The 15,563-nt window shown below is 38.2% G+C and overlaps 2 protein-coding genes across 2 annotated transcripts; one reads left to right on the forward strand and one right to left on the reverse strand.

The window, feature by feature from the left end:
- Nucleotides 1-6,758: 6,758 nt before the first annotated feature.
- LOC129573595 (aurora kinase C) lies at nucleotides 6,759-9,280 on the reverse strand. The gene is made up of 4 exons (XM_055454307.1): nucleotides 8,971-9,280; nucleotides 7,737-8,824; nucleotides 7,604-7,648; nucleotides 6,759-7,530 (listed from the first exon to the last, which is right to left on the reverse strand). The coding sequence occupies exons 2-4, from the start codon at nucleotides 8,797-8,799 to the stop codon at nucleotides 7,259-7,261; spliced, it is 1,380 nt and encodes a 459-aa protein (XP_055310282.1). The 5' UTR covers nucleotides 8,800-8,824; nucleotides 8,971-9,280; the 3' UTR covers nucleotides 6,759-7,258.
- LOC129573594 (DNA polymerase alpha catalytic subunit) lies at nucleotides 9,252-15,064 on the forward strand. Its single transcript, XM_055454292.1, has 9 exons — nucleotides 9,252-9,591; nucleotides 9,680-9,871; nucleotides 9,955-10,388; nucleotides 10,469-11,161; nucleotides 11,242-11,412; nucleotides 11,564-13,995; nucleotides 14,086-14,422; nucleotides 14,492-14,630; nucleotides 14,702-15,064. Exons 1-9 carry the CDS (start codon nucleotides 9,576-9,578, stop codon nucleotides 14,869-14,871), a joined length of 4,584 nt encoding a protein of 1,527 aa, XP_055310267.1. The 5' UTR covers nucleotides 9,252-9,575; the 3' UTR covers nucleotides 14,872-15,064.
- Nucleotides 15,065-15,563: the final 499 nt, after the last annotated feature.

Here is a 15,563-nt window from a genome sequence, read left to right on the forward strand (position 1 = left end):
CAGATTATGAAAGAACGTAGGCGATGACGATGACGTCGGTGGTAGCGGTGGATGAACGAACGCATGATGTTGTGTGTCAAATGTCAGTGGAATAGAAAACCGTTCGTTGGCTTTGGAACGAGTCAAATATGTGAACGGAACTGAGATAGGCTGGAATCACACACGTGAATTGCCAATTCAAAAACCATTGCCATTAAACACACGCACCTCAAATGGGCTCGACGACTCAACTGTTCGCGACAAATAAAGAAAGTAGGCAAAATCATTGAAATGCCAAATATATCAAATGTAGAAGATTTACATCCATCGCCTGACGCAAATAAAAGCATAGCGATTGCTGAAATATGGTGGCCGTCCGCGTGTGGCACAATCACAGGACCGCCGAAACATGTAGAAACAATAAAATATGAAAAAAATGTCTGGTGCGATAAAAGGAGTTGGTAGCTGTTAGTAAAAGCAGTTTTAATATCCACACCGTACCAAAAGTGGTGTGTCAGATGGGTGCAATTCGGTGTGCAATTTGTTTTACACAATTTTCATACTTTTCAACACACGATCTAACTTTCTCCTTCTTCTTCTTCTTCTTCTTTTCATCGTGTCTCTCTCTCGTTCATTCATCGCCGTTTTCTTGTCTTCTAATCCGAAAGATGAAAAAAAATCTACTCTTTGTCATGATGTGCTCGGGGGTAGAAATTATTTGATCTCGTATGTTTTGGAAATGCGTATTTCGCACGTGAGCGAAAACACTATACACACCGTGGCAATGGAGTCAATTTTTATTTCGGTATTATGCGCACTGTCGCAGCAGTAAGGGAACCATTAAATCGAAATTAATGACTTTTTATGCGAGGCAATAAAGGTAAACACTTCACACAGTTCGGACGCGGTGTTTCACGATGGCAACTTTCATCGTCTGTGTGTCTCAACGCGTAAACACACACACACACACATACGAAATCAGACGTGTTGCAAGCATTTTAATGGCTAATCGTTTGCCATATATATATATTGTGTGTTGTAGCATCCAGCAATGAGAGGTGGTGTTGGTGGCGTCTCTCTTGACATCACTCCGAACGTGTGAAAAATTTATGAAGTAACAATTATTCGAATTTATAGCCGAATACTTCTTTTAAGCACGCACACTCCTACCGAGAAACGATCAAGTCAAGTCATTGTGCATGTGTATATTCACATCCTTTGCAACCGATGCGATTCATAAAATCATGAAGTGACAATTAGTCCTTTTATCGCATTTGAAACAAAGGGTTAATACGAGAAAGTCTATTTTTGAACGAATTATTCTGAGATTTCCACCACGAATCACATGGAGTAAAATTTGCAAAAATTAAAAAAATTGTCAGTGTCTCAAATGTTGGATTCGAATGAGTTTCCCGGCATGGTGACGTGACTCGACGAAAAGTTTAATTACAGAGCAACATCCCATGAATGTGTTGTGGTTGCCAAGTGATACCGGAGGGAATTGTTGTATGAAGGAAAAAAATTTGACGTTTCTTCTATTTGTCGCTGGCTTGTGAATATGTCTGTTTGATGCATTCAAAGTACGTTAATTAAATTTTGATTGTATGTTCAGAGCTTATACTAGCTCGTTCATACATGTTTTCAGAGATCATTTGTTCATTTGACTTAGTTTTTGGGAATGAAAGAGAGCGAGAGAAGTGGTAATACTCATTGTTTGAGTAGACAATTTTCCACTCACTTCGTAATACGAAGTTCGTATTGTGAGTTTATTAAAAAAAAATTACTCCATTTATCACATACGAAACCACCACGAAAATGGGTTTTGTATGCTGTTGCTAAAGCTAAATTTTAATTTAATTTACCAGTAATACAATTTTCCAGGAAATGCTTCATTTTTCTCAAGTTCCATGTAGACTTTTGCCATTCGAGTGGTTTTCACACGACACCGATGTTTCGTAGCTACCCCAAAAGTTCTAAGCATCCAGTGACGGCTTTAGCCATGTTATTGTGTTGGACAATAATTTTGCGAGCATGTGTTTCGTTCGCACATTGTCAGTGTATTGGAAAACTATAACCTCCAACCAAGATTACACCTTATTTGGCATTAGTTTGGGTGTGTGTATGTGTCGGCGAGTCCATGAAATGTCGAGCATGTTGTTCGTGCAGATAATAAATTAACATCATCACATATTTTCAAGCAGGTGTTTTTGTTTTCACCCCAAAGACGACGATGACAACGATGCGTTGAATCTTTTGCCTATTCATTCTACACCTTGCCAGTTTTCTCATCTCTGTGTGAACTTTAACCCGTTCGGGATTATTCATGTGAATGTATTGTGAATTCGGTTATGATGTCTAGATTATGGTCGCCAATGTGTGTATGTGTGCATGTAAAGCTACCGTATTATTATATTACCGAGACAGTTAAAAATAACACGATTTGCATTATCTGTGTGTTGCGACTGTAAGACTCATGCTGGAGCAAGACAACAACAAAAATTAAACGGAGAGAAAAAAGAATTGAGCTGAGCAAAAACAGAAGACGCAAACTGTGCACAAATACAAAACCGCATCGAAACAAGAAGAAACGAACGAACGCATGAAACAACAGCAACGATGAATCGAGGCAACGATTTAAGTTAATCGCTTTAGTTGCTAATCCTTTTGGTTTGCACAACACAACAAAGCAAACATCATAATATAAACACACTGAAGACTTGGAACGGGCATGTTTAGGCATTGTGTATGCATTGAACGCGTTCACCGGCACAAATCCGCCATCGCTAATATTATTTACATGTTATTACAATATCGTTCGGTAAATATTATATGGCTTAATTTATGCAACACTTAAAAGTAACAAAATATATACTCAGCTCGTTAAAATGGTGGAATTTTCGGTTCAGCACAAGCATTACGGTGGCTCGTTTATTCTGCATATGTGTATGTATTTGCTGGTCTGGCATTAATATGAAATACTCGGAATAAAATATGTTGAGTGCAATCCGAAATGGCATGTATTCTCGAAATTCAAACACTAGCAAAACTCAAGGAAAAGAAAGAGAAGAAGAAGAAGCAGCAGAAGAAAAGAAACAAAAACCCGACGCTTCTCACTTTGTGGACTAAACTCTGATACACAGAGGCTAGATTAACTTCTCTATGCAATTCGAATGTGTCATGTGTATTTCCAGCTGAAAAACTTTTTCGTATTCATGCATTTGGCCTGCCTAATCCGGATACAATGTCTAAATGCTTGAACGTTGAAAACCTCCCGAAAAAAAGTATTGTATATATCGTTGTAGGTTTCTTGGAGTTTTCGTTATTTGCCTTTCCCGTTGGCTTATTTTCTGCTCACTTTATTTTTAGATCCACATTTAAAACATGATTTTATTCATTTATGCAGATTGCATGTATCTTTGTCTCTGCATTCAGTTGTTCTGCGTCTCTCTCTCTCTCTCTGTACATGTGTGTGCGCTGGGGACACACAACACGCAAAAATTCGATTGTCAACGCAAAATAGTATACGGCGAATCCATGTCGTAGTATTTCATTTCACTTAATTTTTGAATAGCAGCAAAATAATCAGAAACAACAAATAGTGTGTCGGGCGTTTGCGTTAGCGAGACTAAATTATGATGTTTGGCCATGAATAATTCATGAATTCTTTGTTTCGCTGCAACTACACCGTTACAGTCTCTTTAGCAATGAATTTACCGCCCCCGTTTCTACCTGTCGCGATGAAGCTAAATTTAATTGAACGTGGAACAAATCTATGGGTGAGATTGAGAGCGGAGTATGTTTTTTCTTCGATTTATATTTTTGAAGAGGCGAGTATGTTTTCTGATGATTCTGTTGGCGTTAAAGTAGAGTATGCGCAAATCGCGCATATAAAAAAGCAAATTTTATATAGAACTTTTTTTTTTTCTTATCATTTTTCGCGCTTTTCGCGGAACTGATAAGAGATAAGAGATAATTGAATTCAGCATTGTTATAGAAGATCTCGAGTGCTACAACTTTGCCGAAGACACTAAGTTGTTATCTCTTATCAGTTCCGCGGAAACCGTGAAAAACGAACATACTCGCTTTTAACCATTTTTAAGTCGACAGAAACTTGCTCTTCTCTTTCGTAACAAAGTCAATGAAACATACACTACTCTCAATCTCACCGATAGAAATGTATACTGATTTTTATTGCATAGTAAAATGTGACACTGAAACGTGAAAAAGCACCCATTTTCACACAAAAAAAATGAGTATCGTTGTTCAATTTATCAAATTGCAACTTACTGCTCTCGCAACTCATCATTTGTACGGAAGTTAGTTTATTTTGTCAGTGTCATAAAAAATGAATACATTGAAAATGATAGAATGTCACTTTGGAATGGATATGAAACAAAATGTAAGCTACTTGGGTACAATTCTGAAGAATTCCGAAAATTTTGTCAAGTTTTAGTTCAATTGAGGAGATGTCCTCATGTGTTGAATAAAAGTTCAATTTTCATTTCATTCATGATTACATACTTGAATTGACATTTTATTTGCTCGGTTTTATAATGAGCGTTCCAAATAGAAAATGGAATATTTTATTTAATTGAAACGCGATGGTTAACCTAACTACGAGTTGAAGACCACGAAATGGCTTTTGAATTAAAGATGATGTGGAAAAGTCGTATTTCTCAAGTCATTGTGTATCTCACTGTGTTTTCTTTCTTCAATCAAAGCCAATGCTGTTTCTACGTTTTCCCATTTGGTTGGCAGGTAAAAATCCTCGGTGAGGTAAAATGTTACTTTGAGCACTCCATTCGACGTTTTGCGTTCCTTGTTAGAAAATTGTTCGGAATGATTTTTTTGTCGAAACCAAAATTTTTCATTTCGATTGTTCAACGAATACAGAGCTGATACATCAGTTGTCCATATCATGGAATGAAAAAAAGAAACATAAATGACTTACATACAATATTAAATTTGGTCTGTATGAATGCACTTACATTGTGTGAAGTTTGGTTATTTTCATTTAATTTTTTATTTGGCGGATGGAACTCACGTGTAAAATAATCTCATGCTACTGGTGAAACACCTGAGTTGCTAACACATTCAATTGGTTTTGACAGATTGTTTGAGCATATTTGAAAAATAAAATCAGAATCAAAACGAGAGCTCACCGTTCTTCTGTTTTTATGCTAAGTACTGAGCAGCATCGCAATTTCACAAGAAAATGCAATGAAAAATGATGTTTTGAATATTCGACATTGCTTGAAGTTGATAGCTTGACCAGTCGACGGCCAGATATTTGTACTTTTCCAGGTTGGTGTAATAGTTCCAAGTCCATCATTTCTCTTTTTCACATCGTTCTATCAATAAATTGAATAAATTACAACCTTCGTGCCAGTGCTTAACTTTCAATTGTCGAATAACATAATTTGGTCACGCACAATTTGGTTACTTCTATTTTTTCAGGTAGCAAATTCAGTCTCAGTTAGTTTTGTTGATGGTGTTATCCGGGATTCGAATCACACACAAGTTACCATCTTTTTGTCCTTTGAGCACATTGATTATTATCATTTTGAGCACATTGATTATTATATGCGTTAGTGAAATAAATCCAATGTTTTTTTTCCACACAGCTTACATATGGTGAATAAATTACGGGCAACGAAATGAACGAAAAATGCACGTGTTTTACATGTTTTGGTAGGAATATTGCTTAAACATTGGTTTCAATTTTCCTGTCAATCCAAGCCTTTTTGGAGGTTGTCACACACTTTCGCATGAACAGTTCCACCCACCACCATGTACTTCCATTCAAAGAATCACAGTTGCTATCATTCACCATGTTATGTAAAGTAGTATGATTCACTCCGTAAAAAGTTTATGCTAAAAACCCTTTAATCTGATGAATATTTTACCATGAAAATGTATGCCATCGTATCACGTTGAGCTAATAATAAACTCCATCAACTATTTACACCAATGATTAAATAGATTTCCATTCTCCACACAAGCGCCGCTTCGGAATTCTCAGAAAAAGATAGCGTTTTCCTTGAGTGAATCATCATTTTATAAGTCTATGGTCAAAACAACTGAAGCATCAAAGCAAAATATGTGTCACACTTGTGTCCTTATTGCATACAAATTGTGTAAACTCAATTGGAACCTTCTGAAGTACATTGTAGACATTCCACTTTTTCCTCTCTGCAAAAGATGCTCAATATCCACGTATTTTTTCCGCATCATTCGTTTGGTTCTTTTTTCCCTCATTCAAATGTAATTTAACGTAAGCCTCATTGACATACAGTCAAATGTGCCGCTGCCAATCGGTTCATTCAATTTATTATTGATGCAAAGCAATAAAAATGAAACGTGACGCATTTCAACAGTTGTATCGTTAGTTGGACGTGGCTAAACAAGATTACCAATGTGCACCACATATCCATGGGAGGCAAATCCAATTTAAACACAAAATCTAATTAAACGAAAAAAAAGTCGGAGGTAACGTCCAACCGGTTTTGGTTAAACAAACTTCATCCATAAGCAAATCAATGTGATCGGAGTGGAAATCATTCAATGTTGTGACATGCCAGAGGAAATATATTCAATTTGTCAGACACACATGGTACGTCCGTGCACACATTTTAGTCGTCCATTTCAATTCCAAACCATTAAATCCAAGTTGTTGTTTTTTCCTCTACTCAGGTGCATATAAACGGAATCGACTCAATTTAAAAAAAAATCGCATTTATTCTAGCACACCATGATCGGTTCAAAGGTAAAACTATCGATTTCCATCGGTTGACAGTCGTTTGTGTTGTTGATCAAATTTGTTTTATTGACTAATCGACATTTTAATGGCAGTTAGAATATTTTACACATAAGATTGATTTATAATAATTTCTTTTAACTTAACAATTATACCGTGCTTTGACGAAAGTACACGCAGTCAATGTGTCGTTTCATATGGTTTTTTTTTGTGAGTGTGTGTTGTTGAAATAATTTTTTTTTAAAAAAATAGTTTTGTTTTACGATACGTTAAAATAATACTTAAACAAATGACATCAAAAAACAGTTACAAATATTTTCATTTCACAAACAATATATCTATATTCAAATCACAAACGATAAATTTAACTAATGGCCAGTAATCCAGTGCACATGCATTTGCAATTTTTTGTTTATTTTTTTTTCCCTTAAAATTATTGATTCTAGGTTGTTTTTTTTTCTTTCTTTTTTTTCGTATGAACAATTCAGGACTTGGACAGTTAGTGTGTGGTTAAGGCTGTTTTCATTTTGTTGTGTTTGACACGATCCATGGATGTATCTTGACCTGGGCTAATGGCATACGTAGGTCCGGTTTTGCGATGAGTAACTTTGAAATCAAATGTTTGGCAGCTTGTGATACGAAGTCCGGCATTTGATATTTCACCTGGGTGATTTTCACAAATGTTTCATCATATGATCCCGTCTGGAATGGTGGCTCACCAGTCAACAGTTCATAGCATAAAACACCGAGGCTCCAAAGATCGACTTGTTTTGTGTGCGGTTGGCCAGAAATCACTGCAAAACACAACAAACAATGATTGAAATCAATGAAAATGAACACAACGATTGACGTCAGTAATTGACTTACTTTCTGGTGGCAAATAGTCCACGGTACCACAGAGAGTTGTACGTGCTGAAATGGGACAGAAAGGAAAGTAAAATGATGAAATGGAATTTGATGTGGATTGAGTTGAAACGATGATTGCGAATGACAAAAATACCTGAATTTGGTTCATGCACCGACCATCCGAAATCGGCAATTTTTAATTCGCCTTTGTGTCCAAGCAACAGATTCTCCGGCTTGATGTCACGATGGATAACGTCACGTTCATGCAAATAGATCAAAGCATCGGCCAATGACAGAACATAACCGGCGGTGCGAGGCTCATCGAATCGTTTGTTTGGCTGGCCTTGAAGCTCTTTGTACAAGGCGCCTTTGGGTGCGTATTCCAAAATCAAGTAGATGCGTGCCGGATCATGGAAGAACCCATACAAACGCAGAATGTTTGGGTGTCGCAAATGGGACTGGATCTCAATTTCACGGCGCACTTGGTGCTCGACATTATCGCGTTGGATTTGCTTTTTGAACAGCACCTTTAATGCAACAACGAATTTAGTGTCTTTTTCACGGGCCAAATATACATTGCCAAATTTGCCGCGACCAAGTGGACGACCGATGTCAAAGTTCGACAATTCCCATGCGCCGGCTTTCTTCTTACCAGCCGCTTCAGTAGAGCTTGCACCGTTGGCACCATCTGTTGTCCCATTCGTTTTAGCATCAGTACTTGGCTTTTGTTCGATGGCATTTGGTGGTGATTTTGCCGTATTTGCCTTAGTGCCATCTACTTTTTGTTTCACTGCGGCCGCTGTATCGTGTTTCGTAACTGGCTTCACCGAATCACCTTGCTGACGCATCACACCAATTGGCTTTCCACTCGATTCCATTTTGGTCGTCGATTTCAAGTCGTAACTATTGGAATCGGCATTCGCGGCACTTTTTAGATGGTTCGCAGCCGTGCTTGCACCAGGTACCGATCGACCAGCTGAATGAGATGATTGTGCACTAGAGTGGCCACTTTTCGCTTTGTTCATCGCCGCAGAATTTGGTGATATCTTCCGTGGATTTTCCACTGAAAGTCCTTTGAACGAAGCACCAGCCGATTCAATATCACTGTCAACTTTAACCTTCGACGACTGTTGAATCAATGACGACAAACCCAATCGCGGTCTTGACGTAGCAACATTTTCCTTACCACGGGCCGGTGATGTTGGTTTTTTGAACATTTTAAATTAATTAATTGTCGATAAACTTTAGTTGAAACAGTTGAAAGTGAGAAAAGGAAGACAAAAAGGCAAAGAAATTGAAAGAAGAATTAGAATTTGTCTACAGTCTCTCACTACAATAGCATTTAGATTTGGAACAAAGAGAAACGTCAGAAAAATGCTACAAATTACCTCAAATTAACCGAAATTTGTTCAAAATTCGATATTTTTCGTCGTAAATTCAATTTAGAATTCAATTTAAAATTAACTAATCACACAATTCGGTGGAGATGATGAAGTTTCTTCGTGTTTTACACTTGATTTGTCTGATGGTTTTACCGTTGCACTTTTTCTATGGTCTCATTTAAATGTTCTTGATTGTGTGAATGCCAAACCGAAAAAAAATACTTGTTTCATTTTCAATTCACCAAACGAAGCGAAGTTGGCTGCGTGTGCGTTCTCCGTTTTGACAGATGTTCATCGCACACAGAGTGTGGTGCGATTCTCGTTTCTCTCGTTTCACTCGTCTACTGAATTCAACACATGCCCATCGCATCGGGCACGAATTGTTCATTTGGTTCAATAATATTTTGGTTTCATCCGCTGTATCAGCAGTTTTCGCGCCAATTCAGACAATTGTCATCGCAATAGATGAAATTATTTTCATTGTTCACTGTTTGCACAATATACATTTAATGAATTCAAAGAAAATACCGTAATTGAATGATAGTTCAGACATTTTATGTTTGATTTTGATTTTATTTTGTTTGAATAACGTGAATTTGTTTGAAAAAAATATGAGTGATTCACCGTGTAAGTATCACTGTGACTTTTTTTTAAATATTTCAATGGGCTAGGCAACAAAATAGAAAGTAAAAAATTATTCCATTTGTCACAACAGCTTGTTCGCGGTCAAAGCGCCAAAGGATCGACAAACACGGTCGTTTCGCGGCATTGGAGCGATTGAAAAATCTCAAAGGAAACAAAAACAAATATGAAGTGGCCGAAATTGAAAATGTTTACGAGGAAGTGTCCGAGAGAGAATATTCGGAGCGAGTGTTGTCACGGGCAAATGATGATTGGATTGAAGACGGTATGTAGCAAATATTCATTCGAAATGTTTCTATTCATTGATTGAAATTGAATGTGATTGATTAAATGTGGTTAAACGTTCAGATGGCACGGGCTACGTCGAAGACGGCCGTGAAATTTTCGACGATGAAGAAGTGGAGGAAGAAAATGAAGAAACCAGAAAACGTGACAAAGCCAACAAGAAAGGGAGCAAAAAGCGTGTCCGTGATGTGAACAAACCGGTGGAAGGCAATGCATCGATCCGTAGCATGTTTGGCAATGTGGTCGCCAAGAAGAAGGAAAACAAAGTCAATATCAATGAAGATGACATTTTGGCGGATATCTTGGGTGAGATTAATCCCGAATCGAATGGCAACACAAGCACATCAACCACTGCAAGTTCAAAGTCAAACACATCAACAGCTACCAGTAAAATGAATAAAAAGACTGAAATGGCTTTGGTTAAGGATTATATTGCCAATTTTTCAAAGGTTGTTCCACGCAAGCAAGAAACCAAAACCGAGTCCACCAGTGACGATGTGAGTTGAACTGAAAACTTCGATCCATTTTTTCTAATTCCAATTGATTTCTAATGATGAATTTTGTGTATTTCTCACAGGAAATATTGGAACGTCTATTGAAACCGGCCGTGAATGGTACAGCAAAAGATCAGTCAAACGTTCGTCGTTCTCTGAAGCGACCGCGCGATGAAACATCGCCAGTAAAGACTAAAGCCGAAATGGAATCAACACCAGCGAAAACGCCAAATTCACATTCCGCAACCAATGGCACTGACAAGAGCCATGTCGCAATGAAAGCAGAACCAGTTACACCAAGTGTTGCGAATGATGTGGACATGAACGAATTGATTGGTGACGATTTGGATTTCAGCATGTTGGACGATGCAGAGAATCAGTTCAACGAACATGTGGCTGAAACAATGTCAGCTTCCAACGAGTCAAAAGCCAAGACGGAACAGATCAAGGCCGATTTACTGAAAAAAGAGAATGAAAATTATGCCAAGCTATTATCGAGTTGGGAAAATAGTTTTGCCGACGAAAAAGATGATGACGACGAATTGCTGGGGTCAATTGATGTGGATGGAACACAGGCATCAATTACAAACACCGTTGATGGCAAGTCCAGCATGAAATTTTGGTATTGGGATGCCTACGAAGATCCAATCAAATTGCCCGGCAAAATTTTCCTATTCGGCAAAATTGTATCGGACCAAAATCCAAAGGAGTTCAAATCGGTTTGCATTACAGTGGAAAATGTCAATCGATGCCTTCATTTATTGCCCCGTCGATATGTATGTTCGATTTATGAGTTGATTTATCGATACTTTTTTTCGTGGAAAATGATTAAAATCATTTCTTTGCGTTACGACAGGCTTTGGATCCCATCACAAAACAGCCAACCAAGAAGGAAGTGGCAATCGGTGATGTTTACACGGAATTCAACGACTATCTCCCTCACGATTTCAAGTGTAAAAAAGTCACGAAACATTTTGCATTCAACGTTCCGGGTGTGAAGGTGCCACAGACGTGTGACTATTTACAGGTAACTCATTTTAGTTATACTGTTTGAGTTGAATTGGCTTAAACTTAATCATAATGAAGATTAAACCAAAAATGAGATAGTCAAATTTACTCAGGGAAACAGATTTATTTCATGTAAATAAAATTATCGGCAACTTTTTATCTCATTCAAGGTGCTCTACACTGCTAATCACCCACCGCCAGACGCCAAGAAAGTGTTCAACACCATCGAGCACGTCTTCGGTTGCAACACAAATCCATTGGAAACGTTTTTGTTGCAGCGCAAAATCAAGGGGCCATGTTGGTTGAACATAAGCAATTATCAAGTGAGCAAAGTGCAACAGTCGACTTGGTGTAATTTAGCGATCACATGTGCAAATCCATCATTGATAAGCGTAGCCACCGATGTGAAAGCGTCGCCACCGCCATTGGTCATTGCCACCGTATACGTTCGCACTGCTTTGCATCCAAAAACACAGACAAATGAAATTGTTATGATTGCCTGTTTGATCAATAATAAATTTTCGGTGGACAAAAAGCCACCAAATCCACCATTCACAAAGCATTTCTGCGGATTTACGCGGCCAAGTTCACAGAACTGGCCAATTGTTGGCATGAATGATGCGGCTGCAAAGTATAAGGGTTTGAAAGCAACTAAGCTAGATTCAGAGCGTGCGTTGCTCAGTTGGTTTTTGGCCAATTTCAAAAATCACGATGCCGATTTGATTGTTACGCACGATGCAAGCGATTGTCAGCTGGACATAATATGCGATCGATTGCTGGCCATAAAACTGCCAATGTGGTCTCGAATTGGTCGATTGAATTTGTCGGCAATGCCGAAAAAGTTCAAGGATTGTTTTGTGGGTCGCATGATATGCGATGTTAAATCATCAGCCGAAGAATTAATCAAATCAAGAAGCTATGATTTGGATACACTCTGCGAAACGGTGCTGAAACTCAAAGAGGGAGACCGAATCGAGGTATCAAATGATGAACTGCATGAAATGTACGAAAGTGCCGATGGCATTTTAAAATTGATTACTCTCACATTGCAAGATTGTTCATACGTGCTGCGAATCATGTGTGAGCTAAATGTTTTGCCGCTGGCACTGCAAATTACAAATATTTGCGGCAATTTAATGAGCCGTACGCTGCAAGGTGGTCGCTCAGAGCGAAATGAATTTTTACTTCTACACGCATTCGATGAAAAGGATTACATCGTGCCGGATAAGAAGATTCGCGAATCGAATTGGAACAAAGACGAAAACATGATGGACCAATCACAAGCAGTCAATTCTACGCAGGCCTTTGGTGCAACGCAGGCCTTTGGTGGAACGCAAGCGATCGCATCAACACAAGCGCCAGCACAAGCACAAGGTGGACGAAAGAAACCTGCCTATGCCGGTGGTTTAGTTTTGGAGCCCATCAAAGGTTTCTACGACAAATACATTTTACTGATGGATTTCAATTCACTGTACCCGAGCATCATTCAAGAGTACAATATTTGCTTTACCACCGTCGATCCGCCCGAGCACGAAGACGATCCGATTGATGTGCCGGACACGTTATTGAAGCAAGGAATTTTGCCACGTCAAATTCGCAGTTTGGTCGAGTGTCGTCGTGAGGTGAAAAAACTGATTGTGCCCGGTATGGATGCTGATTTAAAGGCTCAGTACAATATTCGTCAGTTGGCTTTGAAACTGACAGCCAATTCGATGTACGGTTGCTTGGGTTTTTCACACTCACGTTTCTATGCCAAACATTTGGCTGCATTGGTTACGCAAAAAGGACGTGACATTCTGCTCAACACCAAGGGAATCGTTATGAAACTCAATTTTGAGGTTATTTACGGTGACACCGATAGTATAATGATCAATTCACATAGCACCGACTACGATGAAGTTTTCAAAATTGGCCATTCAATAAAACAAGCGGTCAATAAAATCTATCGTCAAGTTGAATTGGATATTGATGGTGTTTACAAGTATATGCTGTTGTTGAATAAGAAAAAGTATGCTGCTGTCACGGTGACAAAGACCAAGGCAGGCGAATTGGAGTGTCATCAAGAGCACAAGGGATTGGATATCGTTCGGCGTGATTGGTCTCAAGTGTCAGTTATGGCGGGTAAACTGGTTCTTGATGAATTACTGTCCGATGCACCGTTGGATGAACGTATCGAAAACATTCATGCAAAATTGGAGAAAATTCGAGATGACATCAATAATGATGATATTCCGTTGAATATGCTAACGATCACAAAGCAATTGACGAAAAATCCACGTGAATATCAAAAGATCCAATCGATGCCACACGTTCAAGTTGCACTGCGCATGAACGCCTCGAAGAATAAGCGATACAAACGAGGCGACATGGTTAGCTATGTGATTTGTGAGGATGAAACGGAGAATAATCCAATGCAACGTGGCTATCATTTGGATGAATTGAAGAGCGAAAGCAAATTGAAGATTGACAAAGTGTATTATTTGGCCAATCAAATTCATCCAGTCGTATCACGTCTGTTGAAACCAATCGAAGGAACCGATGCAGCGCGTATCGCACAATGCCTTGGCCTTGATCCAAGCAAATATCGTGAAGGGGCACAAAGGTAAATGTTTGTGGTATTCGTTAAGCTTGATAGTGTTGATGCAAAACAATTGCATATTCAAAATAAATCATATTCATGTTCTCTTTCCAGAACTTCATACGATAATGAACGTAGTGAAACCATCGGTGAGTCCATTGTACAATCGAATGCCGCAAAATATCGTGCTTGTTCGAAGTTCACGTTCAAATGTATTGGATGCAAAACGGACAACGTCATCGCAAAGCCATTTGCTAAGATTGGCAACGATTTTAAGCCGGTGCTCGACGCATGTGCAAATAAAGAGTGCCTTCATCGTCCAATCGATCAATTGGAAAATATTAAGAATCACTTGTCGCTGGCGATCAGAAAGGCTATTCGAGACTACTACGACAATTGGATGGTGTGCGATGAGCCGAACTGCAACCAGAGCACACGCACTTATGTTCATGTGAGTGGAATTAAGGCATTTAATTTTTTTGCGTTGCATTAAATCAACATTTTTTTCTTCAACTTGTAGGTGGCTGATGGCAAGGGCCATCCGATGTGTTTGGCTTGCAAGCGAGGTCATTTGCTCAAGTGTTACTCCGAAGGCAACTTGTACCTGCAACTACGATACTTCCAGTTCATGTTCGATCTACCAAAATATGAACATACACGTAAGCCAATGCTTCAATTAGTTTTGTTTGGTTGAATAGTACTTATGTGTATTTACTTTTCATTCTCACAGTGATTCGTATCCCAGATCAACGTATTGAAGTGGCCTTTAATGGTTTGCGTGAACATGTTGATAAGACATTGAAACGTTCGGCATTCCAAAATGTCAAGCTATCCGACATCTTCCGCAAAATGATTCCAGCCCAGAACAAAACAACCAACGGGACCACTTTGACAGCATAAACAATTTCAACATAGTCATGTTTCAATCAAAACACACATGCATTTTAGTTTTTAACGAGTAGAATTAAGATTATATTATATTATTGACAAATTTTTTCACACCATTCGACTATTAAATAATTAAATGAATTTACAAACAAACCACGGAATAACAATACAACAATAAATCGCAGTGGAAATCCATTTTTGAAGACTTTGGAGTGTTTTTTTTCTTACAAGGACTTTTGAATAACAACAATATAAAATGGTTTGAATCATTCAAATTGAATGACAAACAGTTTCAATTGAACGATATTCTAGGCAAATTAGATGATTGGAGAATTTGAAATGAAAAGTAAATGTAACACATGAATGGAAGCCAAATAATGCTGGTTTTTGACATGTATTCGTTGAAGAAGAAATTTCTTTGTTTGTGTACATTTTGAGAAATCTGAAAAAATATGAACATAGTAATAGGGTAAAATTATTGAATTCATTAAACTATAAATAGCAAGTTCTTTCAACTTTTTTTATTTAGTGATATATCAAGTACTATATAGCTATCCGTTTTCCGCTCATTCATCATCTACATTTTTCCGCGCAACTATTCTGTATTACATTTTCGCTACAAACTACTCATTTGTGATTTGCTGGTTCATTAAATATGATGGACGTTCATGTTCTAGCAAATCTATTGGATGAAATTGTGAGTG

Source organism: Sitodiplosis mosellana, unplaced genomic scaffold (genome assembly GCF_009176505.1).
Source record: "Sitodiplosis mosellana isolate CC-2019 unplaced genomic scaffold, AAFC_SMos_1.0 Smas_scaffold_1, whole genome shotgun sequence".
NCBI lineage: Eukaryota > Metazoa > Arthropoda > Insecta > Diptera > Cecidomyiidae > Sitodiplosis > Sitodiplosis mosellana.

Coding starts and splice junctions, on each gene's coding strand:
- LOC129573594 (XM_055454292.1), top strand. Junction 11,413..11,563: donor AGACGTGTGACTATTTACAG/GTAACTCATTTT, acceptor ATCTCATTCAAG/GTGCTCTACACTGCTAATCA. Junction 14,423..14,491: donor GCACACGCACTTATGTTCAT/GTGAGTGGAATT, acceptor TTCAACTTGTAG/GTGGCTGATGGCAAGGGCCA.
- LOC129573595 (XM_055454307.1), bottom strand. CDS start 8,799: ATGTTCAAAAAACCAACATCACCGGCCCGTGGTAAGGAAAATGTTGCT. Junction 7,649..7,736: donor GGTGCATGAACCAAATTCAG/GTATTTTTGTCA, acceptor GTCCCATTTCAG/CACGTACAACTCTCTGTGGT. Junction 7,531..7,603: donor GGACTATTTGCCACCAGAAA/GTAAGTCAATTA, acceptor TGTGTTTTGCAG/TGATTTCTGGCCAACCGCAC.